General features: G+C 50.8%; 1 protein-coding gene across 5 annotated transcripts in view; it reads left to right on the top strand.

The window, feature by feature from the left end:
- Positions 1 to 22,421, top strand: part of LOC124407118 (zinc finger homeobox protein 4) — a 197,439-nt gene that overhangs the window by 117,588 nt on the left and 57,430 nt on the right. For all 5 annotated transcript variants that reach the window (XM_046882957.1, XM_046882954.1, XM_046882956.1 and 2 more), the window contains 4 exons: positions 7,631 to 11,134; positions 13,058 to 15,963; positions 16,070 to 18,829; positions 18,900 to 19,359. In XM_046882957.1, the coding sequence (XP_046738913.1) occupies positions 7,903 to 11,134; positions 13,058 to 15,963; positions 16,070 to 18,829; positions 18,900 to 19,359 (9,358 nt within the window). In that variant the 5' untranslated portion in view covers positions 7,631 to 7,902. The remainder of the gene's footprint in view (positions 1 to 7,630; positions 11,135 to 13,057; positions 15,964 to 16,069; positions 18,830 to 18,899; positions 19,360 to 22,421) is intronic.

Genomic DNA, 22,421 nt, shown 5'->3' with positions numbered 1-22,421 from the left:
CGCCGTTTAGTACCGTTCGGACCGTCTCTATTTGCCGTGCCTCCCTTACCGCTGCGAAAGGGCGCTAAATCGACGCTAAAATCGCCGGTGAACGACGCTTTGGGGGGTGCAAAACACTCGGGTTCGATCCGTTGGCCTCGAGGTACGTTGAAAGAAATTAAAAATTTGTTTGAAAAAAAATATATATATATACATATATACCTATGTATACGCGAAGAAGTCCCGGATCGGCACAAAGACCAGACTGCTGGGCACCCTCGGGATGGATGCTGCGCCGAAGGTGAAGAATAGAGGAATTCCTGATCCTCCCGAGATCTCCCGCTGCCGGTAGAGGAGAGCGAGGATCCCACGCGAGAGGACAATGAGAATTATGCAGCTCTCTTTCCGGGAATCCTCTTGCATCGGTATTGGTGCAGGTTACTAACCGACGCTCTCCGTCGTCGTCGTCGTCGTCGTCGTCGTCGTTTGCCTCCTTATTGTCCATCGAAAAGTTGAAAAATAGCCTTTTTTCCTCTCGGCAAAGAGACGCGCATAACGCTTATGAAAAACGGTGGTGGGGGTGGTTTTAGGAGAGGGGCTGCCGACCGGGTGGGTAGTTAGCAGAGGCGACAACAATGTGACCAGCTAAGGGTTTTATGGGGGTGCTCAAGGGGAGGAAAGGGACGGGCACGAAACGTGCACCTGGGCGAGGAAAAGCGGTCGAAGCATCATCGCCGGCCGGAACGCGACCTGCGGCCAGGTCACCTGCTTCCAGGAAAGCCCGAAAAGCCCGTTGAGCCGGGATCGAGCCTTTTCTTTATTCAGGATTCCTCTACGCCCGTTTGCAATTATCATTGTTGTCTTCTGATCCTCGTCGCACTGCGCCTGTGGATAGTTTCTCATTTCGACAAAAACGAAGGAACGAAGAAAAACCTGCAGCACCACCATTCTGCTTGCACTGCAGTCTGCTACGACACTCGACCCGAGTATTTAATGCTAATCGAATGGTGATTGCCGATTCGTATGCTGATTGCGACGACGAGCGGGATAAGAAACCAAAAGCTTGATGCTGGATGCTGGATGCTGGATACTGGATGCAGGGGGGCATGGAGACACTTGTGCGAAAACCCATGCCGAGTGCAATTGCCGCACGTCGACCGATGGTTATTACCGGCAATATGATCTCATGCATCGGACAATGCGCCCGCATACGTGATGCCAGTCGAGTGCATAGACCGATTCCGTTCTAGTCCCAATCGACCCGTGGCTAATGCTTCTTCAACGTTTTCTTATACCTAACGCTTACGCCTATTTCTATTCCCCGCAAGATCGTTAACCAGTTGCGTCTTGACGGTGCTGATCGTAACGCAGATCGCTGTTAAACAGTGTTAAAGAATCAACATTCTGTCGCACTTTTTTTCTTAACGCATCGATTAACTGGTTATCAGATTTATGCTAACTTGAACGCATACCAGACATTGATTAGCACTGATCATGTACCGACGAGATCGATTGGTCAGGCTGACTGTATTTCGACTGATGACTAGTCAACGTAATTAGAACGGTTATCTCACTCGTTATAAGCGAAAGACGACTCAAAATGTAACGTTATGTTCCATCGGCGTAAGTTACGACCCTGCCCGAATTTTCGTACTACCTATAACAAGATAATTTCCCTCTTCCATAATACTGTGGAAGAAAACATTAGTCGAATAAAAGGATCAAGCGTCTTCCGAACACTTCCAGCTTGACCGTTGACGCGACTCCTGAATGGCATCAACTGACCATTAACTCACCACTAGCAAAGAAATTAAGCCCCTCTACTCCGCTAACTGACTTATTCTGTCCAAAGTCGGTTTAACCCCGTCTTATTCGTCACTTCTGATTAATTGCCAAGCTATTAGGGTGGGTGGGATGAGTTACACGCGCGTTGAAACGAGGGTCGCTATGTGACGAGGCAGGCACTCTGCTTAGTCTTCGGAACGTTAGCTGCCATAAAACAAGAAATGTTTACCAAGTATCGAGCTAATAAGCCTGTCCAACTCCAATCGCACTGCAGAACTTGCACTTCGCGAAGCGCCTTCGGCACTTTCCTCGTGTCCACTTGGAGTTGTTTCCTTAGGTGGACGCGACCCCAGGTATCGATCCGATTAAGGAATGTTTTTACAATAATTCTCGGCCTGGTCACCCCGTGACTTCGCCGTCGCCGTATGCGCCACTCGTGGCCATCGGTGGGACGGACGTAGGGGTGGGGGCGGTTAGCCGCCATTTCTAATTATGTCGCATTGATTTTGTCATTAGCTACCCTCCAACCCACTCGCTGCTAACCCCCGCGAAGCTAGAACTATCTCGAATGGTTTAGCTAGCCGCTTGGGTGGAAAAAAGTATAGAGGAGGGAAAAAAACAGCCTGAAAAGGGACGTGAGAAAGGGGAAGAACGACGTAATGGACACAAATGAAGACCCGAGTGCCTGTTTTTTTTTTTTTTTTTTTTTTTTTATCAACCTCAAACGCAAAGCGTGTGTCAGGACAAAATCTGTTTTCATCAAACCGCGAATGGTTTTTCGAAAAATTTTAGCAAGCTGAAAAATTTGGCGTCCGTTAGCGATTCTTAGAAGAGTAATTGCGAAGTCTCCGTATCATACAAATGTGAACGACCTATTGGCGCGTTATTGGCAGCATAACGATCTTCGAACGAGAGCGCTCCTCTCCGATGGACCAAAGTAATTATTATTAATTAACGGACGGTTAACGCGCCGCGACGAACGGCGTAAGTACATGTGTAAATCGTCGAAGGCGGTGGAAGTGAATTGGTATGAAAAAAATATGTGGTACAAACAGCGGTCGTTATACACCGAATGGCATGAGCGCTCCAAATTACCCGATCCCTGATTCACGGCAATGATTAAGCGCGCGACAAATCACCTCTACGATTTTTATTCATTACCTATGCCTACTACAGTCTTGACGAAAGAGAAGTGACGCGACCAGCTTCGAGTAGTAAGAAAGAGAAGAAAGTTCGAGGGAAGGGGGGAACCGTCGAATGCGTATCCTAGTCAGACCCAGAGCAAACCCGTTTTTTATGTACCTTACAACCTGCCTACGCTCTTCTTTTATACAGTTCAGAACCTCGCGGGCAAGTGTTATGTATACCGGTGAGTGAGCTTGAAGAAATGTTTAGACACAATTACTTTGTATTGATTTAACTGAAAAGTATATACTAGTTAAACCTAAGGAAATTTATACACACCACGGGAAAGAATCTGGGGGATTATGTCGTATTTGGTATAACATCTGGTCCAGGTACTGAGAAAATTTCATGGAATACAAACGCATTCAAGAAATGATTCAACAACTTAATTCTTAACTTAAGAAACTCTAAACTTGACTAATTCAACTTAATCCGATATGGCTACCGTCATCTATCGCTTCCATAGTTAGCGATTATGTATTATTCAGTAGATTTTACAGCACAAACTAAGTAAACTTGTAAAATGTAAAGTCTCACCTAGTACCCTAGATGTCTAGTGTAGTAAGTATTTAATTTCTTGCCTGTCCTCTAGAATATTGAATTGGTAGTTTTTACTATTTTCATCACCTGGATTAAGTACGCATACGATAGAGCCTTCCGATGAGAAAAATTCAGGTGCCAGATACGAAATGAAACCATTAAAATGACAGTGAATGATTATAGATACGTTATATTGCCACCTTGCGGAGGAAACGAAGGATAGTCGAGTGTTATACTCTGATATTAGTACGATTTTAATACTGTTGAAGTCCGGCGAACCAGAAGGACTGAAGCGCAGCTTTGCTTGTACTCCTCCCCCATAACTGCTTCGTGAAGAGAAATCCCAAAGTGCAGTTGACTATGGAACAACCTGCATGCACAGGCAGACACATGCGCACCACAGCTGAACGGCACTCTCAAGTTTATAACTAGTATCGCGTTCACCGTATCGCCGGAGGGCGGAGGGGCGGAGGGGAGTAAATACTTACAGCCGGTCTAGCATGTCCTCGTCATTACCGGTAAATTGCCATCCCGGGACCAATGACGAAGTACTCCGTGACTCCGTGACTCGCGGTCACACCGCGGCCGGCGGGACGCGGGTATTTCGACGTAGGTGGAAAGCTGAGTATCTCTTTTGCGGGTATTCGCCTTCCCCTTGCCCCTTATTCTTACGTACACGCACGCGGTGCTCCGCGCAAAGTCGCTAAGTAATTAACGTAACGTGTGCTGCTGACTCGACAAAGGTACAAGGCAGTCTGGCAGGTAGGCATATCCTCAAGGCGAGGCGTTTAACCCGAGAGAGCGAGTGATTACGACGTTATAGGTTCGGTGGACTGAAGCATGGCGCTGCAACGGCCTGCCAGAGGCTCTACGAGAGGAACTCGCCTGGCCCTCTTTGTGATATCAATTAAGTATGATTTCTTCCCCCCCCCCCCCCCCCCCCCTCCGAGCCGCCGCACCTCGGAGCCGCTCCTCGCGGCGAACATCCCCCCTTCGGCTCCTCTTGGCTCTTCGGACCAAGTTTAACTCATTCCCTTATAATTTCATCCCAATGCACCGTGAGAAAGGCTCATCTCGCACACGCATGCCTCTCATATTTATCCCCCCGCGCATCGTTTTCTTTCCCCTTCTTCTTCTTCTTCTTCTTCTTCTTGTATGTATGGATGTTCGTTATTCTTAACCATCCGCCCGCAGACCATTCGTAAACCTGCCTACAATGTATGCTCACAAATGATCCGAGGATATATCGCAATCTATCAAATTCACGCCGTTGATCAACAATCTTCGAACCTCTTCAAACAAAAATCTTTCGACTGTTAGTTGAGGAAATTCTGTTTCTCAAATATCAATATTTGATTGAACTATTTCTCTACCTTTATTGACGATCAGTGTAATCAATGCGACAGTTGTGTGTACTAGCTGACAAATTACCATCGTCATTGCCCATTGCGGGTCGCGAATTAAGAAATTCGTCTGATTTCGCATGCCTGTCAACGAAATCGTATCGTTGTCTTGACGTTATTTGAGAATCCTTAGAACCTTATCGATTGATCCGTCAAATTCAAATCACGCGTGTACAAAGCGTACGTAACGGAGTTCTAACGCAGTTGAGGACTAATTAGTTTGACCCGTGGTGGCGGGAAGTCTGCTGCAGACTGTGCATTAGCGCGTGTGCGCAAGTTGCCGCGGGGGGCGTGCATTGTAGGTATTATAGGTTGGTAGACTCGAAGGCTCAAAGCCGGCGTGGTTATAACGAAGGGAACGGGCGGCGGTCAAGGTGTGGATAGCCGTGGATAGCCGTGTATATTAAGTAGAAAGCCGTGGAGAGGTGTAACGGCAACAATGATAATAACAACGGCAGCTATAACAATAATAGCCGTGCCACGTTGCGCACGAAGAGTTACGAGGCGGCAAACAAGCGCCGTGTATTGCTGGACCAACTGCAGAGCATCGGTCTCTCACATAGGCTGACACGAGTGCAGAGATCATCGCGGCCCTTATTTTACGAATTTCGGGATTGCGTGCGCCGAAATTTTTAACGACGAGGCCAATGTAATGGAATGGAATTTGGCCGCGTGCGAGGTGGAACATCGAAGGCGAAGAAGATCGGCTTCCGGTCAAGCTGTGTGCCGCGGACAATGGGACCACGCGGAAAGAGAAGGGCCTTATTATACCTTTCGTTTGATTCTTTTTCGTTTTTCTTTACCCACTCGAGAGTCGATGTAATCACTCGTTGTGCCAATACGTGCCGGAACATCTCCCTTTATTTCCGAACTTCCGTGTAACGTCAAACACCTGCTTATTTTAAAGGCTCGCATTGCGCTTTCGATACTTTTCGTTACAACGCTGCGTTGCATTGTCGCCGTCGAATCGGGACTTTCTCCTGATCCGATCATCCTCTTGGGTGCAAGTAAAAGCCCGTATTCTGCTTTGTGCGCGTTAAAGGTATATGTATACGATATATTCTTTCCATGACGTTGGAAATCTATTTTTTGCGAATAATTTCACCTTCGCCAAGTCGGCGGGGTGACAGCTGTTACCTGCGGGTGATCGCGGCTGCGTTAGAAACGCAAACATCAAATTGGAACGCCACGGTCTAACAATTAAGATCTTATCACTTAATTGCCGGCGCTCACCTCCGCGGCCTTTTCAAGTTGGGGGTGTAGGTCTAGGCGTAATGAAATATCCAGATCCATTCAAATGCTCTTGCAAACATGCATCGCACGCGAATCCAGAGACGGAACGTTTTCAACACTCGTCAGTCCGGATCACAGAGCTGCAGGTATAATAAATTATTACCAGAAACGGGAAAGCCGAGACTTTTGGGTGCAGCTTCGTCGTCTCGTCGGCCAGGTGGGCCTCGCTCAGACCCGTAGGGCCCCGGGTGGTCGGGCCCAGGGAGACTCGGCAGATGTCCCGCTCGTAGCGTCGTTCGACGCCCAGACAAACATCGAAAATACGCCTGCAGCCTCGTGTATTATTATAACACGGTATTCCGACAAAACCTGGGATCATAATATACGAAGATTTTACAGGATTTTCTTCATGTCCATGAATTAGCAAAGTCCGTGCGGAGTTTTCATCTTGATCGTTTTTGTCGTTGTTGTGACGCCTACGGTGGTTACGAAGAATTAGCATGTGAAACGTCAGTTTCGCGGAGAATAAGGCGCCGAGGAGCTCGGCTGTGCTCGCTTGCGTCGTTGAAACGGGGCATTATAAAGTGGGTATAATCTGGCGTAGATGGAGGTAGGATAGCTTGGGGTCCGGATTACGGGGACCGGCCGCGTAGGGATAGGCAGAGATAGCGGAGCGCACGAGCTATAAACCGCGGAGAATCTCTCTCGAGGCAGTTCTAGGGTCTCCTCGGTTGGCGGGCGGTAATGCACTCGGTTGCACGACGGTGCAGAAGGGATACCCACATCGGGACGGGGTGGAGCGGGAAACGGGGCCCGGGCCCCGGGCCGTCACGGCGTCGTCCTCCCCCATGTAGTTATCCCCGCACGCCCGTTAGATTCCTCGCGTTCCTCGGGCCCCGGGTCCGCGGTTAATGCACGTCTCGGGAAACGTACCGGGCAGCGTGCATAATTGAGAGAAGGCGGGCAATTATGAAATCATCGCGGATCGACGCGGACTAGAATATCAGCCGGGACTCGGCGTCAAATTGAAAATCGAATCAGGATACGCGGTTTCCGATCGGACCGAGAACAGGACGCGCATTGTGGAGTTGCGACAACGCGCGTATCGTGTACACGTGGATTCGTAATGGTTAGCCTCCCCTCTCTTCTGCTTTCGCGGCGACGACACGAGGATAGAGCCAATCGATAGATAAGTTTGGTTGATGGGCCGCAAACAGAGCCGGGTGCTTACCTGGCTCGGGTATAACGGCTTTTCTGTAACCCGGGCGGCCAGGACAGTGGAAACCTTGTTCCTCGTCGACCGCGACGACGACGACGTCGGGTCACCGCGTGAGTATGCGCAGCTTGCGGTCTCTTCACGTTATCTGTATTTGTCCGGATTACAAACCCTTTTGATCCTTGTTCCCGCGTTCCTCGTTCTGTATCCCCGGCGTGTGGAGTATAGACGGGTGGCCGGCAGGACGATCTAGAAGTAGTAAGGAATCGGTGTTTTTCGACTGTTTCAGGTGAGACCTGGGGTTGTGTCGGGGTAGTAGCAGTCGCAGCAACAGAAGCAGCGTCGTCGAGCAAAGGCGGGGGCAGAACGAGAATCAGAAGCGACGAGGAGGCGAGGAGGACCGCCAGGGAAGAGGACGGGCGTCGGACGAGTGGAAGCGCAGGCGGCGGTCGCAGCGGCGCTAACGAATCGAGAGTGATACCTTGCGGAGGATCTACGCCGAGGAGGGCGCAGGCGCAGAGGCCGCGGGTGATGTGAGGCTGGCGCGCGCCGCTCGGGGTGATGCCCTCCAGTGAGCCCCATCCTCCCCAGTACCACCTTCAACACCACAACATTCCTCCCTCCCAGCTCCAGCAGCAGCAGCCGCAGCCGCACTCCTCCTCGCCCGGCGTAATCGGCCAGCATCAGCAGCTCTACCAGCAGCTGGTTGCAGCCCAGCATCAGCACCACTTGCAGGGGGTGACCGGCGCCGGTGGCGCCTTTCAAAATTCCTCCTACGCGCAGGAGAAGCCGGAGATGAGCCCTGAGGAGGAGGGCGGCCGTGGGGGCGGGTCCCCTCCGGCGGCGGGGGCCGCTCTCCACCAGCCCCACCACCCCAGGACGGCGAGTCCGCCGTCGGGGACGGAGCCCTGTAACCGCGACGCGATACCGACGCCGACGCCGATCGTCGTCGACACGAGTGCCACGAGCGCGATGACGACAACCTCGATCACCGGGCAGCAGCAGCAACAACAACAACAACAACAACAACAGCAATCGCAGTCGCAGCAGGGCCCCAGTCCCAGTCCGAGTCCGACGGGGGGTGACGTAGAAAAGTTCGACGGTAAAATCGTCTACAACCCCGACGGATCGGCCTACATTATCGAGGGTGAGAGCGAGCTCAGCGAGGATGACTCGCACTCTCTACCCGACGGTTGCATTGTCGACGGACGCGGTGTGTCGGTGCCGCATTCACTGGTGTTTCCGCAGATAGCGAGCGCCTACTACGTGTCCCGACTCTACGCGCACCAGGCCTACCAACAGCAGCAACATCAGCAGCAGCAACAGCAGCGATCATCGTCGCAGCAACAGCAGCAGAACCCCGATCTCCCGGTCATGCACAGCTACAGGGTAATCAGCTACCGGAGTGCCGAGGGTGGCAAGCAGCCTCCGCCTCCCATCGCGGTGCCTCCTTCTCCCGCCGCTTCGGTCCCCGTCAAGCCGATCCTCATGTGTTTCATCTGCAAGCTCAGCTTCGGATACGCGAAGAGCTTCGTGACGCACGCTCAGGTCGAGCATCAGCTCACTCTGATGGAGGACGAGCGGCAGGTGCTTTCGCACTCCACGGCCTCGGCCATAATCCAGGAGGTCGGTCGTGGCAAGCAGGCGCTTGTCAGCTTCCTCGAACCCGTAACAAACTCCACGTGCTCGTCTCAGTCCTCGCCCAATCAGTCTCAGGGCCAGCAGCAGCCGCGCATCGACTCGGCGAACGAGCACGAACCCCCGACGACGACCAGCACGCCCGCCACCACCCCCGGGGTACCCAGCAGTCCCCAGCAACCCCAGCAGCAGAGACCGTCGCCGAGTACGCCCACGACACCTACCTCCCACACGAGTCACCCCCTCGTCTATAACCATCAGCAAAGTCAGCAGCAGACCTCACAGGTCCAGGGCCAGCACCCTCAGTGGACCGGGGCCCAGGTAAGCGCGGCTGCGTGGGCGAAGAATGCCGATCCGACGAACGCCCTCCACTACACGTCACCCCCGCCGAGCACGAAGGGCTCGCCGTCGTCGTACGCGGCTCTGACCCAGCAGCCCCCGAACTTCCTTACCGGAACGACGATCGGCGTATGTCCGGAACACATGCAGGGACGACCGAGCGGCGTCGAGTGCCCAAAATGTGAGCTTATTTTAGCTAGTAGTCGCCTGGCCGGACCCGGCGGACCCCTCGCTGGAATTCACAGTCGTAATTCGTGCAAGACGTTGAAATGCCCGAAGTGCAATTGGCACTACAAGTACCAGGAGACGCTCGAGATTCACATGAAAGAGAAACACCCCGAGAGTGAGACGTCCTGCATATACTGCATCGCCGGCCAGCCTCATCCCCGGTTAGCCCGCGGTGAGACTTATACCTGCGGCTACAAGCCGTACAGATGCGAGGTGTGCAACTATTCGACAACGACGAAAGGCAATCTCAGCATTCACATGCAGAGCGATAAACACCTCAACAACATGCAGGAGCTTCAGCAGGGCGGCGGTGCATCTAGCACCAGCAACCCTTCGTCATCCCAGGATGCACCGATGCCCACGCGGAGTCCTCATCATCAGCAGAATCACAGTCCTCACCTAACAAGTCAGACCAGTCAGCAGGGAAAACCTAAGCCTACCTTTCGCTGCGACGTATGCAATTACGAGACAAACGTAGCAAGGAATCTCCGGATACACATGACGAGCGAAAAGCACACGCACAACATGCTGGTACTACAGCAAAATGTTAAGCACATGCAAACCTTGTCGGTGCTTCAGTCGCACCATCAGCAACAAGCACAGCAGCATCACCATCAGCAGCAACAACAGCAACACCAGCAGCAGCTCGAACAGCTTCTGCATCTCGGGGGACTCGACAAACCCCAACATGCCGAGGCGGCTCTGGCTGACATGGCCTACAACCAGGCTCTTCTTATACAGATGATGACCGGGGGCCAACTTCCGCCCCAGCTTCCGCCGGACCTCATGGGCGGTATGACCGGCATGGGGGCCATGGGCAACTTGGCCAGTGACGTCGGCCTCTCGCCAGACAGCATGGAGCCACCGCCAGAGCCCGCGGACCCCGATCCGGCCCACCTCTACCACTGTTGCGTCTGTAACAGCTTCGCAACGGACTCGCTTGAGGCCCTGGGCCATCACCTTGCCGCTGACAGAACGCGGACCAGAGAGGGCGAGATCCTGGCTCTGGTAGCCGGGCATTTCGTCTGCAAACTATGTTCCTACAAGACAAACCTTAAAGCGAACTTCCAGCTGCACTGCAAGACCGACAAGCATCTTCAGCGGCTGCAGCATGTGAACCACGTGAAAGAAGGCGGACCAAGAAACGAGTGGAAACTGAAGTACGGAATGGCCTCGCCGACCGGTGCTGCTCAGCTCCGGTGTCACGCTTGCGATTACTACACTAACAGTGCCCACAAACTCGCCCTGCACGCAGCATCTCCGAGGCACGAAGCAGCGGTTCTTCTTCTCCGACACCTCATTGACGCCAGCGCCAACACCCCGTCACCCGGCAAGCTTTATCACTGCGCTCTTTGCGGGTTCAGCGCCAGGCATCGACTCCCGCTTCTTCAGCACGTCAGGTCGCTCAGGCACCTTCAGATGGAACAGCTCCACCAGCTTCACAGGAGGAGCGGCGTTCAGGGATCCGAGGCGCCGCACACTGACATCGGCGACGTCTTCCAGGTTGTGCCTGATCCGGATGTACCCCCGGCACAACAGCCCAGTCCCACCGCACCGTCGACACCGACAGCTCCAAACGCTACTAACGGTGAGTCCTTGTCAATGATGAGAAAATACACTACCCTCAACCCTGAAGAGCTGCCGAACGAACGGGAAAAAAAAAGTTTTCCCTCCGAAGAATGAAATTCAACTCTTGAAACAATCTGTCTCTTTCGACGATTATAATTCCTATATTTCTTCATCTACGGAATAACCAGCTTTTGCATACGTGGCATATCCAGCGCTAATTTTTCCGTATGCGTATAATATGTGTTTATATATATATATACATACATACACACACTCGTGTAAAGTTAATTATTATTTGTACATAGAATTCAAACCTTTGCCGTTTATAAAATATCTTTTTTTTTCTTCTCTATCTATCCGTCTATCCGTTAACTGCCGTATCTCTCTCTCGGTGTTAGCCGGCTGGCCTTGTAAACGAAACGCACTTGTGAGAAAACTTTCAGCGTGTACCCAGTAATTAGCAAGAATCATTAGCGTAATTAGCGGTACCCGTTCGGTTTGGCTGAAATCAGCGCATATCGCTCGTTTATACGTTATAGGTAGGTCGCAGCAACGTCGCGGCGAGAATTCCCGTTCTCTCTCTGTAACTCCACGCGGCTTCTGAAAGATAAATGTCGAATACTCTGATCGATTATCTCGCAATTATCTCGGAATGATAGTAATTTCGTGACATATGGTGCCCACTCTCCTCGGGGTTCTACAATCTACGCCTGTCGAGTCTCTCTTCACTTCGTGAGCGCACACGCCACCTGTACGAGCCCATGGCTAAGGGTTGCATGTGTGTGACAGAGGCAGGGGGGAGCTGCGTGCTGAAAATATGCGCGTACATATGCATGTCTATATACGTATACTGTATGCATGTAAGTATACGCACGCCATCGAAACCGAACGATACGCACGCGCTCGAGGCTCTGAGCAACTGACGCTACCCGATGGGATGCGGTTTAGGACAATGCGTAAACGCCGCGCCGCGAGTCGAAATTTTTTCACGGAAATGGTCATTACTTACTTTTTGTATCATTGATCTATAATTTAACTTCTATTATTGGCACTTTGGACCCGTGGTTCGCCGTGCATCCATCTGCGCGCCTTGCCGGCCGACCGACCGACCGGCCGCCTCCGGCTCAATTTTCAATTCTCTTTAATTCCATACTTTCACCCCGAACTTTGTAATACCTGTGACCAGTTAACGTCCTGTGGAATAACTTATCGGTCGTGTTACTCCATAGAAATTTATTAATCGTATAGCCCGTGGCCCATCCGCTCGTCTCGGCTCCTTGGCGCAGCACCCGGCGCGGCGTACGTATCGTGCGCAAGTTTTAACGCACGCCTACAACACATGCGTCCGACGCGTTGTTTGTAGGCCTTTATGACCCAAGGTATCGTATATTCCGCACATACACACACACACACATACATGGGAATCGGGTATTCCCAAAAACAAAATAAGAAAACAATTGATAGAGAATGTATTATAAAAGCAGAACCGAAAAGTAATTACAATTTTCATCAATTAAGGCGATCAAAATTCAGGCGTAATAACGATCGTAAAAAAGAAACCGGATTTCCCCACTCGGAAGAGAGGCACGTACCTGCACACACACAGGCAGGCGCACGTCAGTTTTGCGTCACCGATTTGGTATATTATAACCGCGGTCCAGCACCTATTGATTTTCTTTTTAATTAAAACGGGAGCATAATTAAACGAAACGCTTCTTTAGAAATCCGTGGTAACGGGGCCGGTATCAATAACCGTAACCTGGACCGTCTCCAGCGAAATAACCGAGCTACCAACACCCGTGGGCGATCGAATATCCGTGTGCATTCACTCACAGAAATACACACACACGTACACAGTGTACACACATACAGACAGAATCAATCGCATCCGCCCCAGATATAATATAACGTCACGAGCAAAATGTGTATCTTATTGTTGCAGAGCGGCGAGAGGAGGGCAGTGACTGCGGGAGCGAAGTGAAGCAGGAACCGGACGTGGACCAGGACGGCGACCAGGAGGCTGACACCGAGCAGGAGGAAATCTGCTGCCCTTATTGCACCTACCAGCCGACCTCAAGGGACGAACTGAGGCAGCACCTCCAAGTGGCCCACGTTCAAGACTCCGAGGAGAAGCCGGAAGGTGTGAAGGAAGAGTCTGTTCCGGACCTGCTTTGTCCCCTTTGCCAAGACGGCTTCAAGGAGCGATCAGCGCTCGAGAGGCACGTCATGCAGATACATTCGGTTAACGCCGACGGCCTTCAGAGGCTTTTACTCTTAGTGGATCAGAGCCACTGGCTTAATAACAATCCCAGGAGCACGTCGACCCCCGCGGCGACGCCGACGTCACCGACCACCGTAAACAGGCAGCAGCAACCGCACCAGCAGCCGGAAGAGGAAGGTAACGAACGCGGCGGTGGCGACGAAGTCGAGGAAATCGCGAGGTGCAATGTGTGCGGAAGGATCTGCCGCTCCTTGGAGGAGCTGCAACAGCATCACCGAGAAGCTCACCCCGCCACAACGCCGACTCTAGCTGTGAGCGAGAAACACGTGTACAAGTACAGGTGCGGCCAGTGCAGTCTGGCGTTCAAAACGCTTGAAAAACTCCAGCAGCATTCGCAGTACCACGCGATACGAGACGCGACCAAGTGTGCCCTGTGCGGGCGTTCCTTTCGATCAGTTCAGGCGCTTCAGCGCCACCTCGAAGCCGCCCACGCTGACCTTCACGAGGACGAGCTTGCCCAGTACAAACAGAGCCTGCTGCACGCTCATCCTCTGCTTCAGGCACTGACTGAGGAGGCGCTGAAGAGGCAAGCCATCATGGGTGAACAAACTGGTGACGAAGACTGCGTGAGAGGTGACGAGGAGGAGAGTGATGCCAGCGACTCGTCGCCGCTTCACAAGGAACAGAGACTTCTCGAGGATTATTTGAACAGCCAGCCTGTTGCTGAAGACTCATATCACGATCCGGGACGCAAGTTCAAGTGCCATCGGTGCAAGGTCGCATTCACACGGCAAAGTTATCTCACAGGTCATAACAAGACTCTGCTTCACAGGAAAGGAGAGAAAATGTCATACCCGATGGAGAAGTATCTCGATCCTAACAGACCTTACAAGTGTGACGTGTGTAAGGAGAGCTTCACGCAAAAGAACATTCTCCTAGTTCACTACAACAGCGTAAGTCATCTTCACAAACTGAAACGCGCTATGCAGGAACAAGGCAATAACAATACCCTGATATCCGTCGTGCCGCCAGCCAGTCCCACTGAGTCCCCGGACTTGCAGCAGGACCAGGACAAGAAACCCTACAAGTGCAACATCTGCAAAGTCGCCTACTCCCAGGGAAGTACGCTGGATATTCACATGAGGAGCGTTCTTCATCAGACTAGAGCCAGCAAACTTCCCGATCTCGCGGCTAGCGGTCAGCTTGATCTGGGACGACCGTTGATCGAGCAACCATCTCCCGCGAGTCCCAATAGCCCACCGTGCAGCACCGGAAATCTGACAGTGAATGCCAACAGTAATAGCAATAACGGAAACATGCTGTCCTGCCCACGGTGTAGCGCATTGTTCGTTAGTCAAGAACAACTCGCCACCCATCAGCAGCTCTACTGTATATTCAGCAATCCTCTGGCGCTGTTTCAACAGCTGGCTGCCTCTCAGCAAATCGTTTCATCCGGTACCGCGAAATCACCACCACCGATAACGACGACCCCTGGCCCGCAGCACGTGCAACAACAACAACAACAACCCCAACAATCCGTGGCACCAATCGCTCAAGACATTTTGTCCCAACCGAGACACAAGACTTCACAAATGTACAAACACCTGTTGGAAAGCTTCGGCTTTGACCTCGTGATGCAGTTCAACGAAAATCACCAAAGACGCCAACGGAAGGAAGAGGAGGCGGCGGCTGCACTTCAGGCCCAGCAGGAGCAGCAGAAACAGGAACAGCAAAAGCAGGCCTTGGCCGCGCAAGCTGCTCAGGAGCGGGAAGAAGAAGGCGAGGAACCGGGTGACGAGGAACCGATACCCGAGTTGACTCGCAGCACATGTCAGCACTGCAATAAAGAGTTCAGTAGCGTCTGGGTCCTGAAGGCTCACTGCGAAGAAGTTCACAGGGACCTCGTGCCCCGCGAATTCCTCGAAAAATACGCGCAGCAGTTCAAATGCGAGTACGAGAAGAAGTCCGTTGTCGTCACCGCCGCCACTTCATCCTCGACCACCACGGCGCCCCGGAGCTCGACGCCTGCCTCGAGTCTTCCGCAAGATCTTAGTCCTGACAAAGATCACCGTGTTGACAAGGAGAAGGACGAAATTATTGAAAGTAAAGAGTCCACCAGCCGAACTCCCGAGGCGACGTCGACGACACCTGCGACGACGCCGGCACTCAGTAACACGCCAGTTTCCAGTACCGACTCGACGACCCCGACTGCTCCCTCCGCTAATCAAATCCACGTACAACAGCAGCAACAGCAGCAGCAACAACAACAACAACAGCAACATCAGCAACAACAACAACAACAACAGCAGCAGCAGCAGCAGCAACATGCTCAAATGACGCTCGCCCAACAAATGTCGGAAATGCAGGCGGCCCTCAATGCCATGGCCGCGTCGCAACTTCAGCAACAACTTCAGCAGTATCCCGGACTTATGATGGGTATGATGGGTCTTCCTCTAGGCCTGAACGTTCCGGCTCTCGCGGCCATGAATCTTCAGCCGCCGCTAGTTCCTATTATGCTTCCTCCGCCACCGTACGAGGGGGCTTCTAGCGGCTATCCGCCGATCAATGCTCAGGCCGACATTCTGGCCAAGCAACACTTGGCATTACAGCAACAGCAGGCTGCTGCGGTAAGTTTACCATTCAGTCAGTTCGAAACATTTTTTTTTTTCAATTCCCCTTTTTCCGACTTGACTTGACACATTTCTGTGTCTTTTTTTTTATTCTTTGTTACAGGCTAACGCCGCCGCGTCGCAGAAGCGGGCGAGGACCCGAATAACGGACGAACAGTTGAAGATCCTTCGAGCTCACTTCGATATAAACAACTCACCGGGGGAAGAGCAGATCCTTGACATGGCTGCGCAGAGCGGTTTGCCACCGAAAGTGATAAAACACTGGTTCAGAAACACTCTGTTCAAAGAACGACAGCGAAACAAGGACAGTCCGTACAACTTCAACAATCCACCAAGCACGACACTGAATCTTGAGGAATACGAGAAGACCGGCGAGGCTAAGGTCACGCCGTTGAACTCAAGCGTCTCCGGCAGCAGTTCAGCCGACGACAAGAGTCCGAACAAGCAGGCGTCGCCGTCACCCGCGCCCACCTCTGCCATTACGACATCCCAGCTACCCGAGGTCAAGCAGGAAGTACCCGAACCATCGCCTCACTGCCAACAACAACCGCAAACAATGCCTCCATCCCACGTGCAGCATCCGGACGAACCGCAGCACCATTCGCCCGGCAGCTCAGGGGGCCAACACTCTCGACCGCATTCGCCTGCGCTTAGCATGAGCTCCGTGTTCTCCGGGCTTCATCACGATCTCTCGAGCCTCGCGCCGACGACCACAACCAACATCCCCAGCACGCCGATGCTCCCGCCGAAATTGACTCCGCAGAATTTCGCCAGCCCGACGCCAGGTGCCGGTGGAGTTGTTCCTGCGGCGATGGCTGCGATGGCGTTGACGCCGCAGAGGTCATTGAGTCCGGGAAGAGGTCCGGCGGATTACTCGTTCGGCGGTAACAGCAACGGCAGCAATTCATCGGGTGGTAGTTCAGGGAAAAGGGCAAATCGCACGAGGTTCACGGACTACCAGATAAAGGTACTGCAAGAGTTCTTCGAAAACAACGCCTATCCGAAGGACGATGATCTCGAGTACCTCAGTAAGCTCCTCAGTCTCAGTCCACGTGTGATCGTCGTGTGGTTTCAAAATGCTAGGCAGAAGGCACGTAAGGTTTACGAAAATCAGCCAGCCGCTGAGCCTGTCACCCCCGGCGGCAGGGACGGCGACGACGGTGCTGGCCGATTCCAGAGAACGCCTGGGCTCAACTATCAGTGCAACAAATGCTTGCTCGTGTTCCAACGGTACTACGAGCTCATCAGACACCAGAAGACCCACTGCTTCAAAGAGGAGGATGCCAAACGCAGCGCTCAGGCTCAGGCTGCCGCGGCCCAGGTCGCGGCCGTTCTTAGCTCGGAGGACAGCAACAGCAGCTCGACCACAACCACCAACGCAACCCCCGCAAATCCACCCAACGCTCCGGCCCTCGCGGAGCAGCTTCAGCAACCTCTCGCCACTACCACAACGCCACCCCATCATCAGGTACAACAGATTCCGCAACAAGTTCAGCAGCAGACACAGCCACAGCCGATTCAACAGCCGCAGCAACAGCAGCAACAACCGCAGATCGCGCAGAGCGAGCCGAAGGAGGGGAGCTTCCAGTGTGACAAGTGCAATTTGATGTTTGGACGGTTCGAATTGTGGCGAGAACATCAGCTCGTTCACATAATGAACCCTTCGCTTTTTCCGCCTGCCTATCCACCCGATTCCCCATTCGGAATTTTACAACAGCAAGCCCTGAACGCAACGAGCGGCGTGACCACGGAAACACAGCATCCCCTGATAGCCATGATGCAAGATCGGAAAAGAAAATTTGATGATTTTGAGGAGGGTACCGGGTCCGAAGGTCGCGCGACTTCCGAGCACTCCGAACAGCCCAAAGACAAACGACTGAGAACTACGATTCTGCCGGAGCAGCTGGACTATCTCTACCAGAAGTATCAGGTGGAGTCGAACCCCTCGAGAAAAATGCTCGAGACGATAGCTCGGGAGGTCGGATTAAAGAAGCGTGTTGTTCAGGTCTGGTTCCAGAATACGCGAGCCCGCGAGAGAAAAGGCCAGTTCCGGGCGCACAGCCAGGTCATCAACAAGCGGTGTCCCTTCTGTCCGGCCCTCTTTAAAGTCAAATCTGCCCTCGAGTCCCACCTGAGCAGCAAGCACGCCGATCAGGTAGCGCGCGGTGAGGTCAACATCGACAACATACCGGACGAGGAACTATCTATGGAGTCGGCCCCCTCGAATCCAAGCACGCCGAACATGATGCCGCCGCTTTTTCCACCCTTCAACACCGAGATGGAAGCCTCCCTGAAGAAATACTACGAAGAGTCGATGAAACGGTACATTAGCGAGCTTCAGGCCCACACCAGCAACGGGAAACAGGATACCGGTACCCAACAGACTACCAGCACAGGCGAGTCTCCCCTCGACCTCAGCAAGCCGGTCGACCTTAGCAGGCCGGTCAAACTGAGCCTTGGGGGACTCAGCGGACTCCTTGACGAGCATCACGGGAGCCATCTAAGAAGTGGCAGCGACTGCGGACCCCTGACCGACCTCTCGGAGCGCAGCATGTGCGACGAGGACAGCATGAGCGAGACCACAGAGTTCCTGGACGACGAGAGTGGCCCCGCGAGTCCCGCCTCCAGCACCCAGAGCTCGAGGCACGGGGCAGCTGGGGGCGGCAGCGGAGGTCAACTGGGGGGCGGCAACGTCGGGGGCAGTCAGAGCGGTGGCGGTGGCGGTGGAAAACGGTACAGGACCCAGATGTCGGCGACCCAGGTGAAGGTGATGAAGTCCCTGTTTTCCGACTACAAGACGCCGACGATGGCCGAGTGCGAGATGCTCGGGCGCGAGATCGGCTTGCCGAAGCGCGTCGTCCAGGTGAGCAGCATCCCCATTCCCCATCTTGCAGCGGAGGAAAGGTCAGCGAGCTAATGAAGCCGAGTTGCAGGTATGGTTCCAGAACGCGAGGGCCAAGGAAAAGAAGGCTCGCTTGGCGGCAGGTCTGCCGGCCGAGGGTTCGGCCGTGCCGCCGCATCGGGGACCCACGGGGCCCGACGAGTGCCGGCTCTGTGGGGTCCGGTACTCGCCCAAGTCCCCTCTTCAGGAGCACGTCTTCTCCAGGCGGCACATCGAGTCGGTGAGGGTCGCCGTCGAAGACGGCACCCTTGTGCCGCCGACACCCGGTGCCCCCATCCTCCCGGCCAGCGTCGCGGCCGCGAACGCCAATTCAGCTGTTTCCGGCACGACGCCAGCCAGTCACCATCAGCAGCAGCAGCAACAACAACAGCAGTCCGACGAGAACATGATGTACGGATCCTTGTTTCTTCATCCAACTGCGATGTTTCCGCCCCAGCAACAGCAGCACGCTAGTGGCACCGTGCAGGCTACACCGGCCACCACTACCGCTGGTGAGTGTCTGGCCGACCTCTTAGACTCTTAAGTTACGCGGCTAAGCCGTTGGAACGTCAACGAGAACGCGCCGAACCGGTATTTTTCCTTTCGTTTTTCATCGACTTTTGAATCTCCCGCCTTTTCTTTCACACGTTAAATATACACGAAGTCGCGTCGTTTCGTTCTCGTCGATGTTCGCAACGGCAAGCTTTTGTATAAATTATTCGTATATGTATCATTGCGTCTACGTGTTGCTGTTGTCGTTGTCGTATGCGTGCGTTTATTTTACCTATACATGTTTATTTATGTACGATACACACGGCTCGGAAAATTAATTTTATTCTTTGTTTTTCATTTAAAAAATATTTTTTCGTCGATCAAAGAAAGGGGAAGATGTCACGCCGTACGTGTTCGTCTCCCACTTCTACCCCCTTCGCCTATATCGCTATTATATCTATATATACATATGTATATTATGGGCCCGTGTGATAATCTAGGGGGCCCGTTATTTATCATTTATCATTTATCGTTTAACCCCCCTTATCATTATTCCTATACATATACACCACCCACCCCTCTTGCCTTCAGAAAAAAAGACCCGCCGTTCCTACTCGTCTCCCCGAAATCGTCATACTTCGCGATATACATAATATTGAATCTATAACTTTCTAACTATCTATCTATGATCTTTATGTAATGTAGTAGTACATAGTAAATAATATATCCAGAGCTAGGCAATACTGAAAGTTCCTATCAGATGACTATTCTAGGCGTTAAGTGAGCACGGATAGAAAAAGAGAGGAAAGGAAAGAGACACGATGAAGGAGATGCGGTCTTCAAGAGAGAATAAATAACGTAGATTTGTCGAGATTTAAGTATGTAAACAGGTAAAATACGCGGAGAAAGAAAAAGTGCAGCTAGAGAAGAAACGTTTAGGTTTCTTTTTAAACATCCTGATTATCCTAGAAAGTAACCTGTTACATACCTAGGTACGTAGAACGATCGAGTTACGTAACACCGTGGACAAGACATCGCCGGTGATTCTTTTTAAACGCGTAGAAAAATAAAAATAATAAGAAATAATAACAATTAGAGGTAAAGTTAAGTTAATGAGATGAGGAACAAGTAGATATATTCGATGAAAACGGAAGAAGCGATAGTAGAAACAGAACGATGATAAATCATGTTATACCTATGTATAGTAAAGACTATGTTAGAATTTATATCCACATACGATCGATTTTATCATTATTATTATATTTTTCAATTTAGCATATACAGATATATCCTACGTCGTGTTAATACTGACTCGATTATAATAAACGATTAGTATTATCATCTAGAATATTATTATTATTATTACGGATATATATACATAGTAGGATGAAAGAAACGTAATGGTAAAAGAAATGGATGAAGACGAGAAAAAAAAGGAAAAAAAGTATACCGTTTAGTTCATTATAGTATAGCCAGGAACGGAGGACAGACTATATCGGCTTTAATTCCTACTTAGGATAATAGGAGAAAACTTTCCCTATCCCCTCGCCCTTGCCCTTGAATCGTTATCTATCATTCCCTTAATCGTATAAAGGAATATATTAAAAAGAAAACAGCAAATGAATTAGAACAAAATATCTAGTAGCGATTTTTTTATTTTTAGTACTTTGAGTTTGTTTCCGTGTTTTTTTTTTTTCTCCTCATTTCAATTCTCGCCTCGATCTTTGCCCTGAGAAGCCGCGCGAATTAAAATCTGGTGTATCAAACCCCTTGTAAATATTATACAATTCACATTATTGACAATGATATAATGTCATAACTGCGAATATGCTCTAGAGGTAAATGTTACACAGGTATACGTATATTGTGTGTCCGAATTCAAAGCTTTTCTACGGGGCCAGATTAGGGTCCTCTCGGTGGCGATAGGTCCCAATTCTGGACACCTGGAGAGCTCCTGTATAGTTTCGGGTTGCTGTATACGTAGAACGTCGATCGCCGGGGAGAGGAAGAGATATACCGTTGGTAGTTCCCTACTTAACTTCTGTGTACACACACCTACTTATTATAGTTTGAAACATGTGAATGAAATTTTCACCGAATAATTTCATTGATTGTAAAGTGAAATTGTTGAAAGAAGAATCGCGTGGAATAGATTTCTCTCGACAAATCTCTCTCGTAATTTTTCGTCACGGAAAAGGATGTACAGGCGCGTAGGTCGAAATCGCGTCAGGTCAGTGAAAATTATGCAAATAGTTCTCACTTTTATTTTAAATGCATTTTTTTTTTTTTTTTTTTTTTTTTTCGCATAAAACTTGAAAACGATTGCTTGAACCATACTGGAGTTATTTTATTTCTAATTTTTTATGATTTCAATCAATGTAAAATCACATAAAATTAAAAGTAAAATAACTCCTGTATGGATCAGACAATTGCTTTCAGACTCTACACAGGTGTTTAAAATAAAACTGAGAACAATCTGTATGATTTTCGTCCCACACACCTGTACATTCTTACATTATTTATCGTAAATTTATTTACGGGTGATTGGAATTCCCGTAAAACTAGTGCTTACTCTCTCTTTTTCTCTCTCTCTTCCCCTCCACTCGACGAAATTCCGCTTCCGACATCCAGTAACGGTCACCAGCTCACAATAGTTATACTACACACACACACACACACATACACACAGATGACTACGAATTGTCCTCGATCATCCATATTACGACTAGACTATATGCATATATATATGTATATGTATACATATATGTATATACCTATACGTACCTATACCTAGCTACGATTCGCTATCGTTGTCACTATTGTATCATTAGACGATTAGAATCATCATCATCATCATCATCATCATCATCACTATTATTATTATTATTATTATTATTATTATTATTATTATTGTCATTATTATTATTACTGTATCTATTATTATTGTCATTATGCCGATTTTTATTTTTATCGACAACATTATTATTATTATTCTTATTATTATTATTATTATTATTATTGTTTGAGGCGTTAGTTATTTATGCTTTTTCTCTCGATTTTTATTGTCACGATTTATTTCCAA

This window comes from Diprion similis, chromosome 6 (genome assembly GCF_021155765.1).
Source record: "Diprion similis isolate iyDipSimi1 chromosome 6, iyDipSimi1.1, whole genome shotgun sequence".
NCBI classification, from domain to species: Eukaryota; Metazoa; Arthropoda; class Insecta; order Hymenoptera; family Diprionidae; genus Diprion; species Diprion similis.
This window is presented reverse-complemented; position numbering and strand designations above follow the sequence as displayed.